Below are 19,990 nucleotides of genomic sequence, written 5' to 3'. Positions count from 1 at the left end.
CTTGTTCAGTCCACACAGGCTAATTAGGGATCACACTTACAGCCTAGACTATATTTTTGTTTAGAAGAGACTTCCTTAAATTAAATGAAAAATTCCATGAAGGAGGAAAGTTTCGGGGGATGACACTTTATGCACAGTCATGCATTAAGCACCTTTTTTCCCCGGAGCATGGCCTTTAATTAAGTCTTGAAGTATATTGGTTGGTTGTCTTTCAGGTCTTCTTCCCAGATGTGGAGAGGGCAGAATGGGTCAACAAGGTTAGTCCACTTTTAATGACTAAATGAAACTTATTGAAACCTCTTCCTTTAGTTCTGTATTAAAAGCATGGAATTGTGTAGCAAATCTTTAACCAAATTTAATTAGATTAGCAATAATTAGAAAAATAAGTTTTTCATGGTGGCAAGTATTTTGTTATTTTACAAACTAGTTTGTACATTTGTATTACAATAATTAACTTGTTTTTTATGCCCCTGGTAGGTAGGCATATAGCAGTCGCACTGTCTCTTGGTCTGTCTGTCCATCTGTTTGTATTGCATTCTGTTTTTTTGAGGGTTTTTTTACCCAACACTTTCAGATATTTAGCTGATTTTTGGTATGTGGGTCTACCTACATGGCCTACAGATGAAGTGTGAAATTCGTTCCGGTCCATTGATTTTTGATGCAGCTATGGGCCTAGGAAATTTTCTCTTTAATAACCATATTCAGGAGGCTTTTTATGCAACTATTTCTGTTAATGAGCTGATGTTTGGCATGTGAGTCTATAATAATCTACATGATTTACAGATGAAGTGTGAGTTTCGTTCCAGTCCATTTATTTGGTGAAAAATTATGGACCTTGGACTTTCTCTAGAATAGCTGTGATGCGGCTTCAAAGCGCAGTAGGGGGGCATTGTGTTTATGAAATGCAGGTTTTGTTTGCCACTTTCCTCTGCGCCCTCAACTGGGCTATGTAATTCCAAATGGCTGATACATATTTGTGAAATAAAAAACTAGATTGCTTAAGTATCGAAACACGTCAAAATCTCTTAAAGATCTATCCTTAAATAGACCATAGAGTTAAACTTATAGTATTGTGTATTGTCTTGAAGGTTTTGCATTACTTTCACAGCAGAACCTGTTAACAAGCCATGCTGTGGGACTATGGGACTTAATGTATGTGCATAAGTGTTGTCACAGATAAGCATGTGCAGTCAGCACAGACGAAACAGGGACAACATTGTGGCTTTTATGGTATTTTGCCTATAAATGAAGCCTCTTTTAAATGAAAATCTAGGTTTAGTGGAAGTGTGGTTCCTGATTAGCCTGTGTAGACAGCACAGTCTAATCTGAGACAACACTTAACTCACATGCATTAAGCCTGGTTTTATCAGAGCATGGCTCAAACCTATTTTTTTTCTTACAAATTTTTCTTTTTTGCCAGATTATTTACCAGATGTGGCCGTTCATCGGTGAGTACGTACAGACCCTGTTGATGACCCAGGTACAGAAGACTGTACAGGACTCTACCAGCCTGATGGGCTCCTTCAAGTTTGTCAACATTGACCTTGGAGACATTGTAAGTAAATTAAGCTTGTTTTGTTCAGTATTTTACCCTTTCTCGCTCAGAAGAAAACTGAAAATGGCCATATTTAACCTGCATGCAACCAGAACAGCCTGTGAGTAACTCATCAGTATCTTAGGGTTGGAAAAGAAGCCTTGAAAGGATTACAAGCAAAAAAGTGTTTGCCTTAGTATTAAAGGTTTAACAGGGTTCAGTAAAAGGGCCGATTCCTGAATTATATTACTGGAATTTTGCTTTTTTAAGTATTTTAAACATCATTTAAAAATTCAATAAAACAAAAGTGGAAAAGTATGATACAACTTTTACACAATGATACATTGAGATGGGGAATTTAAGGCCCATCAATTTTGTCTAGAAAAATATTACTTATTTTTTAATTGTTGACATTTACCATGATATAGGGTGTAGTGTCAAAAACAACAACAGTACTGCAGCCTACTTACAAGCACCTGTGAGCTGGTAGTATGTTATGATTGACCTGTGTCCCCTCTCAGCATCGCGTATGGATGCCAAATACAATATAATAGTTCATTATAAGAAAGGTCATTACGTAACATTCTTAGCATAAAATTAAATATGGCAAACTGTGCAAACTTGTATTTGTCTCTGTAGTTTAAGTTATAGATATGCTTACTACTTTATTTTCATTGCTTAATTGTAACAATACATGGCTGTGTAATCATCAAAACGTATGCAACTGTTATTGAATTATGTAAGCAAAAAGTTTGCATTTCCTTTATGCAGAATATTGGCCCAATTCCATTTTCATTATTTGTTCCCACTGTATAAATTATCACAAAGAATCTAGAGAAAAAAATAAATAGCTATGACAACTATGCCAAAAAAACAACTTTGTGTACTAGTTAGGATTTTCTGCTATAAGTTTGGTTCATGTTTCAGCCTCCTCGTATAGGAGGTGTGAAGGTGTACACTGAGAAAGTCAAGAGAGATGAGATCTACATGGACCTGGACATCATGTAAGTTGTGTGTAAGAGGACAAACAGTCTCGGCATGCAATCACTATTTGAACCTCATTCTCGGAAAAACTGGGCTTAATGCATGTGTGTTAGGTTTTGTCCCAAGATAGCTTGTGCAGTCAGCTCAGGCTAATCAGTGATGACACTTTCCGCTTTCATTGGGTTATCATTTAGTAAAGACTTCCTTCAAACAAAAAAGCGGAATTTATGGTTACTAATTTAAATGTGCTGACTGAACACGCTTATTTGGGATGACACATTACATGTACAAACATGTGTTTCCAGAACAAGACTCGTTTAGTATCTCGTTTGCAGATTTGAAAAGTAAATTGTGTCTTGTTCTGAGAAAACTGGGCTTAATTCATGTGCGGAAAGTGTCGTCCCAGATTAGCCTGTGCAGTCCGCACAGGCTAATCAGGGACGACACTTTCCGCTTTAATGGTATTTTTAGTTTCAAGGAAGTCCCTCCTTACCGAAAATCAAGTTTAGGCGGAAAGTGTCGTCCCTGATTAGCCTGTGCGAACTGCACAGGCTAATCTGGGACGACACTTTACGCACATGCATTATGACCAGCTTTCACAGAACAAGGCACAATTGGTTTGCAAATGTTTGCAAATTAGGCCCCATTCTTTCCATTGAACAGTTTTAATTCAATCATCACCATGTTAGAAGTGTGGGCATCCAATATGTTCCGTACATGATTTTCTAAGTATCAACAATCGTTTTGGGTATTTCCTTGAGGCATAAATATAAATCATTATTATCAGCAAATCAAAGGTGTCATGTCATAAGAGTGATCACTTAGTTTCAAGAATAAGTTAAGTTTGAATATTTTATGGTTAACCCTTTCCCACTCAGAAGCAAAGTAAACATGGCTATGTGCAAACAATTGTTGGCTGCTAAGCATCAGTATCTAAGGGTTGGAAATTAAGCCTTTAAAACTTGAATCTAGTAAGACAGGTCTTTTATAAAATCAAACTTTTTATGTGACAAAAAATGCGTCAAATAGGTTCATGTATCTAAGTGTTAAAGGGTTAATTGATAACAATATTGGTTTCTTCATGTTAGTTTGGTTAAATTTTTTTACCCATGTATATGGTTTGAAGATTTATGTTTGTACACAGAATTACATTTTTATGCCCCCGGATCGAATGATCGGGGGCTTATTGTTTTTGGCCAGCCTGTCTGTCATTCTGTCCCAAAACTTTAACCTTGGTTAAACTTTTGCAATAACTTTTGCAATACTAGTATTAAAGATAGCAACTTGATATTTGGCATGCATGTGTATCTCATGAAGCTGCACATTTTGAGTGGTGAAAGGTCAAGGTCATCTTTCAAGGTCAAAAGTAAAAAAATATAATCCATGGGAAGTTATAAGCTTTAAAAGGGAGATAATTTCTAAACGTGCCAAATGATGCATTGAAATTTTATTTTAAAGCGGCCCAATAGGGGGCATTGTGTTTCTGACAAACACATCTCTTGTTTCTTTCTTGCTTGGGACAAACATTTGAGCTTGTCCTGGGAAAATTGAGCTTAATCCATGTGTGTCAAATGACATCCCAGAGTAGCCTGTACTGTTGGCACAGGCTTATCACTTTCTGTCTTAACTGGATTTTTGCTACGAAGGGAGGGGAAAGTGTCCCTGATAAGTCTGTGCAGGCTGCACAGGCTTATGTGGTGCAACACTTTACAAACATACATTTCAGCTCATTTACATGTATTCCAGAACAAGCCTCATTTGTAAATGGTGCATTCTTGTGTCATGTTTTTATAGCTATGCAATCCATTGTCATGTCTGCTAGCTATTGATTGTCCTGTCTGCTTCTTGTTTAGATACAGCAGCGACTGTGAAATTGAGGTGAAATTGAAGGGCGTGTCAGCTGGAATCAAGGACCTACAGGTAACAGATTTACAGGGGCTTATTTCAATCACTTTCATGACATAAATGCAGTATGCAAACAGACACTTGATACGTCTCTTACTCACTTATGCATTGGAGCCTCTGTTTCGGAAAACAAGGATTAATGCATGTGCCCAAAGTCTCCTCCTTTATTATTCTGCACAGACTTACCTGAGACGAAATATTCCGCCTTAACTGAATATTTGCTAAGAAGAGATGTCTTTTAAACGCAAAATAATATAAAATGGGACAGTTTTGTCCCTGATTAGCCTGTTTAGACTGCACAGGCTAATCTAGGATGACAATTTACGCACATGCATTAAGCCCTGTTTTCTTATAATGAGGCTCATTTAAATGTGAACTGTTAAGTCATGGATTGGAATTTGATTTAGTAAAAACAAGAAACTGTAGAATCTCAGATTCTTTTACAATCTCTGATTTGAGGTTATTGTTGCACACAAATCATTTTCTGTATATTTATGAAAAGTAAGTAAAATATAATGAGATTGAATGTACCAAGTAGCAGTTTTTGCTAATAAAATAAGACATAGCCCTAAAGTGCAGAAGTAAATATCAAACCATAATTTAAAATTATTGGCATAGTTAGTCATTGAAAATTTATTTGATTAATAAAAGTTAAACTGCCCAGTTGAATAAATCAATTCCTGATTCATGTTTTTACTGTAAATTATTGATTTCAGAACAACTTGTTATATGTAAATTACATATAATGTACAAGCATTCATTTTTTACTATGCATATCATTTGATTGTTTTGAAACTTGGATAAAAATACTTCTATATATTCTTGAAAAGTACATCTTGAATTTGACAAAATGTGTCCATTCCTACTCAATAGCTTATAGTTTTCCACCTTCCAGTTGTTGTTGTTCTCTGCTTGTTTCAGCTTCACGGTACTGTGCGTGTCATCTTGAAGCCACTCATCAATCAGGCCCCTTTCTTTGGCGGCATCAGCGTTTTCTTCCTCAATAATCCGGTATGTATATGATACATGTAAATCTTTGGGGGACATGATAGCTTAGAGTGACAATCTTGTTCTCTTGACACCTGTAGATAGACCGTAAGTTATGTAGATAATAATTATGCCAATCTGGTACACTATTAGACTTGTAGAGCTTCAAACTGGTATACATTATATTTGTAGAATGACCATCTGGTGCGCGCATCATACAAAATGTACAAGTAGAATGTTAATCAGGGATGCTCATGAAAAGACTTACTTTAAAAGAAAAAACTCCATAAAAGCGGTGTCATCCCTGATTATCCTGTGCAAACTGAACAAGCTAATCTGGGACAACACTTCACACATGTATCTTAGCCCAGTGTTCTCTGGGCGCTGCTCATTTAAATCTTTGGTACATTTCAGAATATTGACTTCAACTTGACCAATCTTGCCAATGCTCTGGACCTACCTGGCCTCAGGTGAGTCTCTTTAAGTCAAAAGATAAATATCTCAATGTTCTATGTGCTTGAAAGTTTTAATGTTTGACATGCAACAAAGCTTTTTCACCTTAATATCAATACAAACTATTTCAACGAAATATGAGCAATGCTTGTCTGCACCTAAATTTTTTTATCACGTCTGAATAGCAATATTTATAATGGCGTTTCCAATTACAACTGTTATTATTCACAGTTTGAAAAGTATGAGATGGGATTTTAAAATAAAATACTAATAGGATATTAAACATAAGGATAATCTACATTATGCAACAGTAAAACATGATTTAATTGTTGATGACATGTTTTAAGATCACACTCATTTCAAACTGCCAATACAGTAGAATTGCATTAACTCGCGCTGGCGATTTCTCGAAAACTGCCGATTACTCGAGCATTAAAGGAAGTCCCTAACATTTTCCTTTAATTTCTATATAAAAATACCCACAATAACTTAAACATGCGATTTTCGATAACTCAAGGACGTGTGCTGGTCCCTGAAAGGCATTTCACACCTAATTAACTGGCAATTATTCGAAGTCACTTTCTTGTCTGGTCTGTGCTAAAAAAATATGAGTTGTGAAAACAGCGCAATCAACCAGACAAAAAACGCTTGATTAGGTGTGAAGTAAGTCACAGTTTGAGAAGCACTCAGATTGTCATCCTTTGAGATGCACAGACCCTGAACAACACATGCTCTGCTCTCTATCGCGAAACATCTTACCTCATCAGTTCCGGGAAGCTAATAGGTTGCGACAGTCTTCAATCTTAGACTTTGCACAATACAAGTCTGACTAAATGTAAATTAAATACAAACTGTGTAGTGATCCTTCATGGGCATGTACGTACCGTGTGCTATTTTAAATAAGCTACATGTACATTGAATATTGCTTGAATATTTTTGATTAAATATGTGTTATGTGTATATGTTGATTAAATTAAATGAATGAATAGTAATTCTTATTGTTTAGTATAGCGATTTTTACAAATCATTTTCTTTTCGAAGAACCGTCTTACATGTAAATAAAACGTTTGCGGTCAGAAGTTAAGCATCATCAACCGAAACAGTGAAAACAAATAATACCATGGATTACTCGAAATTTGCGATTACTCAAGCATTGATGTCAGTCCCGTGCTACCTCGAGTTATCGCAGTTTTGCTGTATGTACAGTGCATAAACATGTCAGTCATATCACAATTTAAATGTATCAAAATCGCTAAATCCAACAAATATAATGGATCTGTAATATTTCCTCTATTCTTTCCACAGTAACATGGTACAGTCCATTAAAACTCTTCAAGACAATATTGCATCTTGGCATTCTCTATTTCACAGTGACATGGTACACTCTAGTTCAGAGTGACATGGTTCATTTTCTATTTCACAGTAACACAGTACATTCTCTATTTCACAGTGACATGGTTCATTCTTTTTTACACAGTGACATGGTACATTCTCTATTTCACAGTGACATGGTACATTCTCTATTTCACAGTGACATGGTACATTCTCTATTTCACTGTGACATGGTACATTCTCTATTTCATAGTGACATGGTTTATTTTCTATTACATAGTGATATGGTACATTCTCTATTTGACAGTGACATGGTACACTTTTTTTATGCCCCCGGATCGAAAGATCGGGGGTATATTGTTTTTGGCCTGTCTGTCATTGTATGTGTGTGTGTGTATGTGTGTCCCAAAACTTTAACCAAAACTTTAACCTTGGTCATAACTTTTGCAATATTGAAGATAGCAACTTGATATTTGGCATGCATGTGTATCTCATAGAGCTGCGCATTTTGGTGGTGAAAGGTCAAGGTCAAGGTCACCCTTCAAGGTCAAAGGTAAAAAAAAACAAATTCAAAAACTTTAACCAAAACTTTAACCTTCTTCATAACTTTTGCAATATTGAAGATAGCAACTTGATATTTGGCATGCATGTGTATCTCATGGAGCTGCAAATTTTGAGTGGTGAAAGGTCAAGGTCAAGGAATCCTTAAATGTCCAAGGTCAAATTTATGGCTTCAAAGCGGCGCAATAGGGGGCATTGTGTTTCTGACAAACACATCTCTTGTTCATATTGATATCGTACATTTTCAATTTCACAGTGATACGGTACATTCTCTATTTCACAGTGATATGGTACATTCTCTATTTCACAGTGACATGGTACACACTATTATACAAGAGAACATTGCTAGCATCATGGTGCTGCCTAACAGAATTGTTGTGGAGATGGCAAAGGGGGTCAAAATATCCAAGCTCAAGTTCCCTTCACCTGACGTGAGTACATCAACTTACAGTTGGCTGACATACAATTTGGCCTTACATAATGCAGGCCAGCAAGAAGATGATGATGAGGAGAAGGGGATAGATAAAGTGATGATGATGATGATGATGATGATACTGATGATACTGATGATGATAATGATGATGATGATGATGATACTGATGATGATACTGATGATGATACTGATGATGATGATGATACTGATGATGATACTGATGATGATGATGATGATACTGATGATGATACTGATGATGATACTGATGATGAAGATGATGATGATGATGATGATGATGATGATGATGATGATGATGATGATGATGATGATGATGATGATGATGATTATGATCATCATGATCATCATAATCATGATCATGATTTATAAAACTGATAAAAGAGTTGCTTTATTGTAAGTGATTTATTGACACACATTTTCAGTCTTACTGTTTTAGCTCATCTGAGTACAGAGTGCTGTTGTAGCATGTAATCACTCAAGAGACCACAGTTTTTAATCAATCTTGTTGAGACTTGGTCAGAAATTCTACCTTGACAATAAATAAGCCTTATCAATGCTGTGTTGAAAATTGACTACCTATTTGTCTGTGTGCAGGGAGTGTTGAGAATCCACTGTCTGGAGGCCAAGGAACTTGTGAAGGCAGATATTGGCCTGATGGGCAAGGGCAAGTCTGACCCATACACCGTTATCAGAGGTATACACTGGGGCATGTAATAATGTGCCTCTTTTGATAAAATTTGGCATAATGCATGATCATTAAGAGTCATCCCAGATTGTCTTGTGCAGTTGGCACAGGCTTTAATAGTCACTGAAAATAGTGACATTTACTGATTAAGTATTGCCTCATAGGTGCTTTGACTGGCAAATTATGAGCTGATTGATCCGATGTACATAAATCAGGCTAAAAGCATGTGCATTAAGTGTTGACCCAGATTAATCTGTGCTTTCTGCACAGGCTTGTCAGTGATGACACTTCCAGCCTAAACTCGATTTTAATATAAAAAGGGTCTTCTTTCAAATCAACGATTTTATAAATTCAGAAAGTCTCACAGGCTATATAGGATGACACATTTCGGCACATTCATTAAGCCCTATTTGCCTAGAATGCTGCTATAAATAATTTGAAATTTTAATGACAGTTTGGAGACCTTATTGATGACTTATGGCTCATAATTCACTTACGATTCTCACAGCTTAAGTTCTTTTACATTTCAAAAAGTCGATTCAACAAATTGTTACTGACTAGGGGTTATTTTAACTGTCTCATGACATTTTTTCAATCCCAGGTTTAATGCACTAAGAAAATCATAGCAGTTAGAACCATTGTTTCTCATTAGGGATACACATTACATTGATGTTTATTACACTATGTTGATATCAATTATACTTCATATTGTTGATTAAGTCAAAAGAGCAGTGTCATGCGAAAATGAGTCTTATGCCAACAGTTGACAGCGTAGCTCCTGATCTGCCTGCACATCCACATCTTGTCATGAGCTACCCTGTCACTATGAAGTCATGCAAGGTTTCGTTGGCACATTAGTGGACAACGTATCTCCTCACCAGACTGTGCTTACTGCACGTGATATAAGACCCAATTTTGCATGACATGTCTTAAATGTGCTTGTTATCTTCAAGTGAAGCTAAGTTTTAACTTTGTAATATACATGAAATTATCAATTGGACATAAATTTTCCTTGATTTTATGGGTTGAGCTATTCACGAATTTAACACAAACACAATGAAAAATGACAAGCACGGATTATTCATTTTTTCTCAAAAATCGGAAATCCACAAATTTATGTAACAAGGAAAAAAGTCATTTTTGAAAAGCCACAAAATTTAAAGCAGACAAAAATAAATGATTGTACAGTCATTCAGCAGAAATCCCAATATTGGACATCTTAAAATAGCGCCAACTGTTGTTGTTTCAGTGGGGGCAATGAAGTTCAAGACTCCTGTGATCAACAACACAATTGAACCAGAGTGGAACTCTGTGTTTGAGGTAACCTTGTCAGGATATGGGCCTTATTCTGGGAAAAATGGACTGACTGAATGTGCTTTAAGTGTCATCCCAGATAAGCATGTGCAGTCTGAACAGGCTAATCAGGGACAACACCTCTACCTAGACTGGACTAAATGTGAATGTGCAGTCTGAACAGGCTAATCAGGGACAACACCTCTACCTAGACTGGACTGAATGTGAATGTGCAGTCTGAACAGGCTAATCAGGGACAACACCTCTACCTAGACTGGACTGAATGTGAATGTGCAGTCTGAACAGGCTAATCAGGGACAACACCTCTACCTAGAATGGACTGAATGTGAATGTGCAGTCTGAACAGGCTAATCAGGGACAACACCTCTACCTAGACTGGACTGAATGTGAATGTGCAGTCTGAACAGGCTAATCAGGGACAACACCTCTACCTAGACTGGACTGAATGTGAATGTGCAGTCTGAACAGGCTAATCAGGGACAACACCTCTACCTAGACTGGACTGAATGTGAATGTGCAGTCTGAACAGGCTAATCAGGGACAACACCTCTACCTAGACTGGACTGAATGTGAATGTGCAGTCTGAACAGGCTAATCAGGGACAACACCTCTACCTAGACTGGACTGAATGTGAATGTGCAGTCTGAACAGGCTAATCAGGGACAACACCTCTACCTAGACTGGACAACACCTCTACCTAGGCTGGACAACACCTCTACCTAGACTGGACAACACCTCTACCTAGACTGGACAACACCTTTACCTAGACTGGACAACACCTCTACCTAGACTGGACAACACCTCTACCTAGACTGGACAACACCTCTACCTAGACTGGACAACACCTCTACCTAGACTGGACAACACCTCTACCTAGACTGGACAACACCTCTACCTAGACTGGACAACACCTCTACCTAGACCGGACAACACCTCTACCTAGACTGGACAACACCTCTACCTAGACTGGACAACACCTCTACCTAGACTGGACAACACCTCTACCTAGACTGGACAACACCTCTACCTAGACTGGACAACACCTCTACCTAGACTGGACAACACCTCTACCTAGACTGGACAACACCTCTACCTAGACTGGACAACACCTCTACCTAGACTGGACAACACCTCTACCCAGACTGGACTGAATGTGAATGTGCAGTCTGAACAGGCTAATCAGGGACAACACCTTTACCTAGACTGGACAACACCTCTACCTAGACTGGACAACACCTCTACCCAGACTGGACTGAATGTGAATGTGCAGTCTGAACAGGCTAATCAGGGACAACACCTCTACCTAGACTGGACAACACCTCTACCTAGACTGGACAACACCTCTACCCAGACTGGACTGAATGTGAATGTGCAGTCTGAACAGGCTAATCAGGGACAACACCTCTACCTAGACTGGACAACACCTCTAACTAGACTGGACAACACCTCTAACTAGACTGGACAACACCTCTACCCAGACTGGCTTTCAGTTAAGGAGACACTTCCTTAAAACAAAAATTCCATTAAAGCAAAGTGTATCCTTCCTGATTAGCCTGTGCAGACTATGCAGACAAATCTGGTATGACACTTAACACATATTCATTGAGCCCAGATTTTTCAGAATGCAGCTCAAATATTCACCATAGCTATTCTTTATTATCTGACTTTTATCAGACCTAAATTTAAGAAAAAATATTTTATTGTGTGTCTTAATGTCTGATTCTTTAAGGAAATTAATGTAAATGTTAATTATGAGCAGATGCTAATCGTTAATGTGCTTTGAAACACTTTATCCTTTAAAGTTTCTCACATGATATTATTGTTAAGCTATTCAATTTCCTGATGCATTTCCTGAACACTGCATACCAATTAGCAAGATGCTTATTGAGTTACTGTGTTATAATTGAACGCCTTCAGATTTGATGGTTTTGATAAGATTTTATAAAGAAGTATCTGAAATAATAGAATTAAAATGATACGCATACTTTATGGCAATGGATAAATTAGGGGATTTTTTTTTACTTAATTATAGCTTTTGTTTGCCTCTCAATTTTTATGCCCCCAGATCGAAAGATCGATGGGCATATTGTTTTTGGTCTGTCTGTAAAAAAAATACAATCCAAGGGAAGTAACAAGCTTTAAAAGGGATAAAGCTTCTGAACCTACCAAATGATATATTGAAATTTTATTTCAAAGCGGCGCAAAAGGGGGCATTGTGTTTCTGACAAACACATCTCTTGTTTTATATAGGCTTTTTACATGTTTTTGGTCTGAAATGTTAATAAAAGTACTATATGCTAAGTTGTGTCCCTTGTATATCATGCTGGTATACATGGAGTTGTGTCCCTTGTAGACCATTATTGATCAGCGTGACGGTCAGTTCATGGACGTAGAAGTGAGAGATGAAGACACCGGAGGCAAGGATGACAAGCTGGGAACGTATGTTCATCTGTGGTTTTCTGTCAAAGTCATGATACATGTCTGATTATATTGCTTGTAAATAGAATTGATCGGATCATTTAATCATTGATGAATTGCTAGGCATTGCTAGGAAACACATAAAAAACAATTTAACGTAATTTAATGCATATCAGTTTTCATTCTTCAACTTTTGGAGGGAAGCGGGCAAACATATTTCCCCTTGTCCTTCAGTCTGGTATGATTTTTAGAAACCATGTATATAAAGGTTAATGAAATGATTTTATGATATTTGCTATACTATGCTATGTTTTTGTAGGTTATCAGTAGAACTCTCCCCAGTTGCAGACAAAGGTTTGGTAGACAATGTAAGTGAGTAACCAGCTGTGTTGTTGAGAGGATGTGTGTTCAACCTCGTTGCACTGACTTATCTTGTGTTGTTTTTTGAGTGAATACCGTCTAAATTCAGTAACATAAATTGACCATCCATAAGTGTTATTTCAACCCTACTGACTAGTTTGCAGTTGATCATGTACCATCAATACTTGTATTTTCCCCATCAATTTGCTGTTAATACCTGAAATTTATGAAGAATTTAATTTTTAAGCCTTTTAATTCAGAACAGTTGACTACCTAAACATGTAATTAAAACTTCCATACATGTAGTTAATAAAACACTGTATTATGTGAATTGGGAATAAGACATCAAACTGGGAATGGACATCATTTTGGTGATTTTCTCAAACAGAACTATGAATTTCAGGATCTACATATATTTTTGTAATATATTATCTATAATTTAAGCTTAATAAGACATTTTCCATGACTTTTTCATTAACAGTGATTGAATTTGTATCATTTAAAGTGTATTTTTAAACCGTGTCCATGCACAGCATGGACACAGTTTCATTTCATGAGGATTTTTCTTTTTAATTAATAAAAAATCCAGTTTTGAAGTAAAATCAATTTAAATGATGCTATTATATATGCAAGTATATGTTTTAATTATAATTTGTAAAAAACTAGATACATGCAACATATAATCTGCATATTATGCACTTTTGATGAAACACAATTTATTCCCAAATTTATGTCTTATTCCCAATTCACATAATACAGTGTTATAAATAATTGACAATCAATACATTTAGTTTCAGAATAATTAACCAGCTGTCCTGTTTTTTCAAAGCAAGTGTCTGTCAAAACCTGTAACTTCAGATCAACAATACATCAATACCTGCGTTTTCATAACAGTGTACATCCATACAGGTCATTTCATAACAATAGACATTTCATGCCTGTAATTTTAAACAATTGACTGTCCAAACCTGTAATTAAAAAAACATTCACTATTCATACCTGCAATAAAAAATACTTTACTATCAAAGCTTCTAATATCAGATTAATTAACCAGACATAACCGCATATTTAAAACAATTGACCCTCCATACTTGTTGTTCAATAACAATGGTTCATCCATTCCTGAACTTTAAAAACAATTTAGTCGTGTTCTGAGAAAAAGTATTATCCCTTATAAGCCTGTGCAGACTTCACAGGCTAATCTGGGACGACACTTTACGCACATGCATTAAGACCCAGTTTTAACACAGGGAGGTTCATTTTTTTGCTGCAGTGGTTACCCCTGGAGAACGTGAAGTCTGGCAAGCTGCACTTGCGACTGCAGTGGCTGTACCTCTCAAAGGATCCCCTGCTTCTGAACAAGGTATGTAACTCTGCCTGCCTGGCCAGGTAACTCTTGCTGCAAAATCCTTGCTGCAGTTACCCCCTCTTTACAGCAACAGCCATCGCTGTATCTCTGTATTTTAGTGGCAAATTGCAAGTTTCTCTGTTTAGACAAAAAATTTGGGGACTCATTGTTGGTCTTAATATGTTCTGAAATGTTATGTGGCATATATGTGCTTTTGTTTTTATATCAATGTTTAGCATTTTCTTTCAAACGTTTGGCTTAAAGGGTTTTATTTTATGTTTTATGATTTATTTCAATAAGGCATTAAATTGTTAATAAGGCTCTGGTATGTCAGATTTGCTATTTTTATGCTACCAGTAGGGTGGCATATAGCAGTCCGACTGTCTGTCCGTCAGTCCGCCCGCCTAACAATTTGGCATACGATTCCTGGAGTTTTTGTCATAAATGGTTTTAGATATTGATCTGATTTCTGGTGCGTTAGTCTACAAGCCTGACTTTCAGATCAAGGCAGAGTTATGTCAAGTTATGTGGCCTTTTGAGACAAAAGTGTAATGGGGGGGGGGGGGGGGGAATTTGATCTTTATGGACACATATCTTGTTTACTGTCTGTTTTACAACACTGGTTAATGCAAGAAACTTTCAAAACAAATAAGGTACTATTCCTGTATATGTATAGTTTTATATGTTAGACATAAGTACAATAGGTATTTTCTTTACACTCTATATATCTTTTATGCAAATATAATGAAATGTTTTGAGATTAACACATACGTAAAGCATGTAGCTGTTGTGAAAACACAAGCACTGATAATTAGAAGATTGTTCACATTGTAATTGAATGGCATGAACATTGTGTCGGATTAACATTAGAATTTAGACACCCTAAAATATTCTTTGGTCAACTTTTATGTTTTCACAAAACATAATCATGCAACTGTTGGGGGCATTTGAAACTTTATGGGCATATACCGTGACTGTTTGTGAAGATTCATGTACAAATTGGAAAAATGAGTTTTGTTTAAAATTCATTAAATAGTTCTATCTTTCTTTTCTAACTCTCACATTTATCTAGAGCCCTGTGCATATGAACAAAGTTAAACAAGTTGGCAATCTGCCATGTTTTTAATGCTTTTGTTCTGGATTTGAGCAAATATTTTATATAACTTACAAAAAATGTAAATTCTAAAAACACTGCCAATGTGCCTATTGTTTCGACAATTTATTTTATGTACATGTAAACTACCTGAATTGTGCAAATAGACTTATTTGCTTGATATTTAGTTTTTGAGATATTTACTGTAGATTTTTTTCCAGATATTTAAGTTTTCTCCTTGTATTAATATTTTGTTTATGTGTTGTGCCGTTCTTATTTGTAGATGGTGAGTTGAAGCGTAAGAGATTGGTTGGCTTTGCAGCTTTCATTTTCATTCAACATGGGAAAAGGGGCTTGGCATAAATACAGCATGCACAGTCTTGAGTTTAAATGAGCGTTATTATGTAAAGAGTTTGCTTAATGCATGTGTAAAGTGTTGTCCCAGATTTATTTCTGAATGTCTAGGATGACACTTAACTCACATGCATTGAGCCCAATTTTCCCAAAACATGACTGGAACGATAATGCGTAATAAAAAAAGAAATACTACTCTATTAAAACAATGTAACAAAAGATGTCACTTTTCAATTGTTAAGTATTATTATGAATGGCTGCATCAAATTTGATTTTATAAAAAAACAATAATCATTGGGATATACAATGGAGAAATCTCATAAAAAGAAACATACCTTTACCTTTTAAATCTTCACATTTGGGGTATTTAACCCATATATACCTAGCGTCTGGAAAAAAAGCCTTTGCAAACAGCGTAGACCCAGATGAGACGCCACATGATGCGGCATCTCATCAGGGTCTGCGCTGTTTGCTTAAAGGAATTTCTGTAAGAAATATTCTAAATATAGAAAAAAAATTACTAGACATCCCTAATTTTGGAAATAAATTGATCCAATTTAGAAGGATGGGAGAGTCCACTAGGCATAAATGGGTTAATAGACTAATTGCCAAACATTTGACAAAACATACTTTTCTTGATCTGAAGTTTAAAATACGTTAAACCTGTGGGCGTTTTGGACATAGTGTGTGCATGAGCATTTAATTAATTGGAAAATAATCTCGAAAAGGCCTTACCAAATGGAGCTCTTTTTAGCTCACAAGATTGCTCAGGTGAGCTTTTGTGACCGATCTTTGTCCATCCGTTCATTCACATTTGTTCATAAACACTCTAGGGGCCACATTTATTGTCCGATCGTCATGAAACTTGGTCAGAAGCTTTGTCCCAATGAAATATCGGTCGAGTTCGAAACTGGGTCATGCCAAGTCAAAAACTAGGTCACTAGGTCAAAAAAAAAGAGAAAAAAACTTGTAAACACTGTAGAAGTCACATTTCATGCCCAATTTTTCATGTAACTTTGTCAAATGTTTGTCTTAATGATATGTTGGATGAGTTCAAAAGTGGTTCCGGTCCGTTGAAAAACATGGCCGCCAGTGGGCGGGGCAGTTTTCCTTATTTGGCTATAGAGAAACCTTGTAAACACTCTAGAAGTCACAATTTTTGCCCAATCGTCATGAAAGTTGGTCAAAAGATTGACTTTATTGATATCTCGGACGAGTTCGAAAATGGTCCAGATCGGAGAAAAAACATGGCCGCCAGTGGGCGGGGCATTTTTCTCTGTATGTATATTGTGAAAACATGTGAACACTCTAGATTTCACATTTTTGGCCCAATTTTCATGAAATTTGGTAAGAACATTTGTTTCCTTGATATGAGATTTGAGTTTGAAAATGGTTCCAGTCCGTTGAATAACATGGCCTCCTGCGGGGGGGGGGGGGTCAGTTTTCATATATTCATATAGTAAAAAAAGCTTGTGAACACTCTAGAAGTCACATTATTTGCCCAATCATCATGAAAATTGGTGAAAAGATTTGTTTTATATATATCTCAGATGAGTTCGCAAATGGTCCCGTTGGGTCAAAAAACATGGCTGCCAGGGGGGAGGGGCAGTTCCCTTTTGTGACCTGAGAGAAACCTTGTGATAGAACACTATAGAAGTCACATTTTTTGCCTAATCATCGTGAAACTTAGTCAATACATTGGTTTTATTGATTTCTCAGACAAGTTGGAAAATGGCTCAGATCGATGAAACACACTTTTTAGCTCACCTGATTGCTCAGGTGAGGTTTTAGGATTGGTCTTTGTCCACCGTCCGCCCGTCCACATTTGGTTTGTAAACACTCTAGCATTCACATTTCTCAAGCATTCTTTATCAAAGTTGCTGAAAGATCTCAGTCAAGTTTTATAATGAGCAAAATCACATAATTAATGCCATAATTATTGCCCTTAGATTGTCCAAATTTTCATTATATTATACAAAATCCTTGTAAACACTCTAGAGGTCACATTTTTGTTTCAGATTTTATGAATCTTGGTTATGATATAAAGGGGAGTCAACTAATATAATAAAGGTCACCAGGTCAAATCTTACAAAAACAAAAACACTCCATACACCAGAGTTTTGGTTCAATAATGATGAAAATTAACCAGGATGTTTGTCTGGACAATATCTAGGTCAAGTTTGATGTTGTGTAAAGATTGAATGAACAGACTCCTTTCAGGTGAGCGAACTAGGGTCATCTTGGCCCTCTTTTTTTTAAATTGGGACCTCTGTTTTTTTTACATGACTTGGTAACATACTGTATGCTGTGCTGACCCATTTTTTTCATCATCACCACATTTGTGTGGATTCATGCTTTCATTTTGTTATTTGCATTTTTATTTAAAGCATTATAATGTTTGTTTTGTATTGAGATTGCTTTTGGAAATCCTACCCTCTTTGCATATATATTATGCAATTGACGAGATAGCAACACATTAAAATTATAAATTTAAGTTGTGATTTTTATTAGCTCATCTATTTATTTTTTTTAAATTATGAGCTATTGTCATCACCTTGGGGTCGGCGTTGGCGTCGTCGTCTGGTTAAGTTTTGCGTTAAGGTCCACTTTTCTCAGAAAGTATCAATGCTATTGCATTCAAACTTGGTACACTTACTATCATGAGGGGACTGGGCAGGCAAAGTTAGATAACTCTGGCGTGCATTTTGACAGAATTATGTGCCCTTTTTATACTAAGAAAATTGAAAATTTTGGTTAAGTTTTGTGTTTAGGTCCATTTTATTCCATAAGTATCAAAGCTATTGCTTTCATACTTGCAACACTTTCTAACTATCATAAGGGGACTGTGCAGGCAAAGTTATGTAACTCTGACTGGCATTTTGACAGAATTATGTGCCCTTTTTATACTTAGAAAATTGAAAATTTGGTTAAGTTTTGTGTTTAGGTCCACTTTATTCCTACAGTATCAAAGCTATTGCTTTCATACTTGCAACACTTATTAACTATTATAAGGGGACTGTGCAGGCAAAGTTATGTAACTCTGACCGGCATTTGGGCGGAATTATGGGCCCTTTATACCTAGAAAATTAAAAATTTGGTTAAGTTTTGTGTTTTGGTCCACTTTACCCCTAAACTATTATAGATATTGCTTTCATACTTGGAACACTCGCAAACTATCATAAGGGTACAGTAAAAGGACAAGTTGTATAACTCTGGTTGTCATTTTTACGGAATTATGGCCCTTTTTTGACTTAGTAACTTTGAATATATGGTTAAATTTTGTGTTTCGATCCACTTTACTACTAATGTATCTAGGCTATTGCTTTCAAACTTCAAAAACTTTCATGCTATCATGAGGTTACTGTACCTGGCAAGTTGAATTTTACCTTGACCTTTGAATGACCTTGACTCTCGAGGTCAAATTATTAAATTTTGCTAAAATTCACATAACTTCTTTATTTATGATTAGATTTGATTGATACTTTGACAAAACTACTCTTACCTGACATACCACAATAGACTCCACCCAAACCATCCCCCGTGCCCTCCCCCCCCCCCCCCTCCCTCCCCCCGAATTTATTTATTTATTTTTTTTTTTTTAAAGATCATCTCACAAATGACCAACCACACCCTCACACTATACCCCCCCACCCCACCCCCCCCCCCACCCCCCATTTTTTTTTGAAACGGTAAAAAAGCACAAATATTTATTTTTATTATTTTATTTTTGAAATACCGTCTAACCATCGCGCCCAAGAATCCCCTCCCCCCACCCCCCCCACCCCCCGAAATTTTTTATTAATTTTTTTTGCATTTTTTTTCCGCATTTTTGGAAGATACTGTAATAAATGTCCACACCCCCACACTATACACCCCTCTTCACTCCACCCCTCCCTCCTTTGTGATTGAAATTGAGAGTCCCTTCACCTTTAAAAAGAAAATAGATGAGCAGTCTGCACCCACAAGGCGGTGCTCTTGTTTTAAATATTGAAACCATTTTCATATCCCACCTATTTACACTCATGCCATGCACTTATCCTAGTGTGTAGAATTTTGCAGTATTTTGTACCTTATTCACCCCTTACTGTAAAACATGGTTATGGAAAATATATAAACACTTCATGAAAATACTTTATTCAATGATTTATGATGATTTATGTCGTAATAAAAGCAGAAATTTTGCTGTCAAATGTGTTCCTTAAAGATCACTC

The 19,990-nt window shown here is 36.4% G+C and overlaps 1 protein-coding gene across 4 annotated transcripts in view; it reads left to right on the top strand.

Moving 5' to 3' along the window:
- The window catches only part of LOC127867863 (extended synaptotagmin-2-like), a 71,460-nt gene that overhangs the window by 15,663 nt on the left and 35,807 nt on the right, over positions 1-19,990 (top strand). For all 4 annotated transcript variants that reach the window (XM_052409358.1, XM_052409357.1, XM_052409361.1 and 1 more), the window contains 12 exons: positions 216-257; positions 1,421-1,555; positions 2,462-2,538; positions 4,372-4,438; positions 5,345-5,434; positions 5,825-5,880; positions 8,067-8,187; positions 8,802-8,901; positions 10,142-10,212; positions 12,560-12,645; positions 12,944-12,992; positions 14,258-14,347. In XM_052409358.1, the coding sequence (XP_052265318.1) occupies positions 216-257; positions 1,421-1,555; positions 2,462-2,538; positions 4,372-4,438; positions 5,345-5,434; positions 5,825-5,880; positions 8,067-8,187; positions 8,802-8,901; positions 10,142-10,212; positions 12,560-12,645; positions 12,944-12,992; positions 14,258-14,347 (984 nt within the window). The remainder of the gene's footprint in view (positions 1-215; positions 258-1,420; positions 1,556-2,461; positions 2,539-4,371; positions 4,439-5,344; positions 5,435-5,824; positions 5,881-8,066; positions 8,188-8,801; positions 8,902-10,141; positions 10,213-12,559; positions 12,646-12,943; positions 12,993-14,257; positions 14,348-19,990) is intronic.

The sequence above is a fragment of the Dreissena polymorpha genome, chromosome 2 (assembly GCF_020536995.1).
Source record: "Dreissena polymorpha isolate Duluth1 chromosome 2, UMN_Dpol_1.0, whole genome shotgun sequence".
NCBI classification, from domain to species: Eukaryota; Metazoa; Mollusca; class Bivalvia; order Myida; family Dreissenidae; genus Dreissena; species Dreissena polymorpha.
This window is presented reverse-complemented; position numbering and strand designations above follow the sequence as displayed.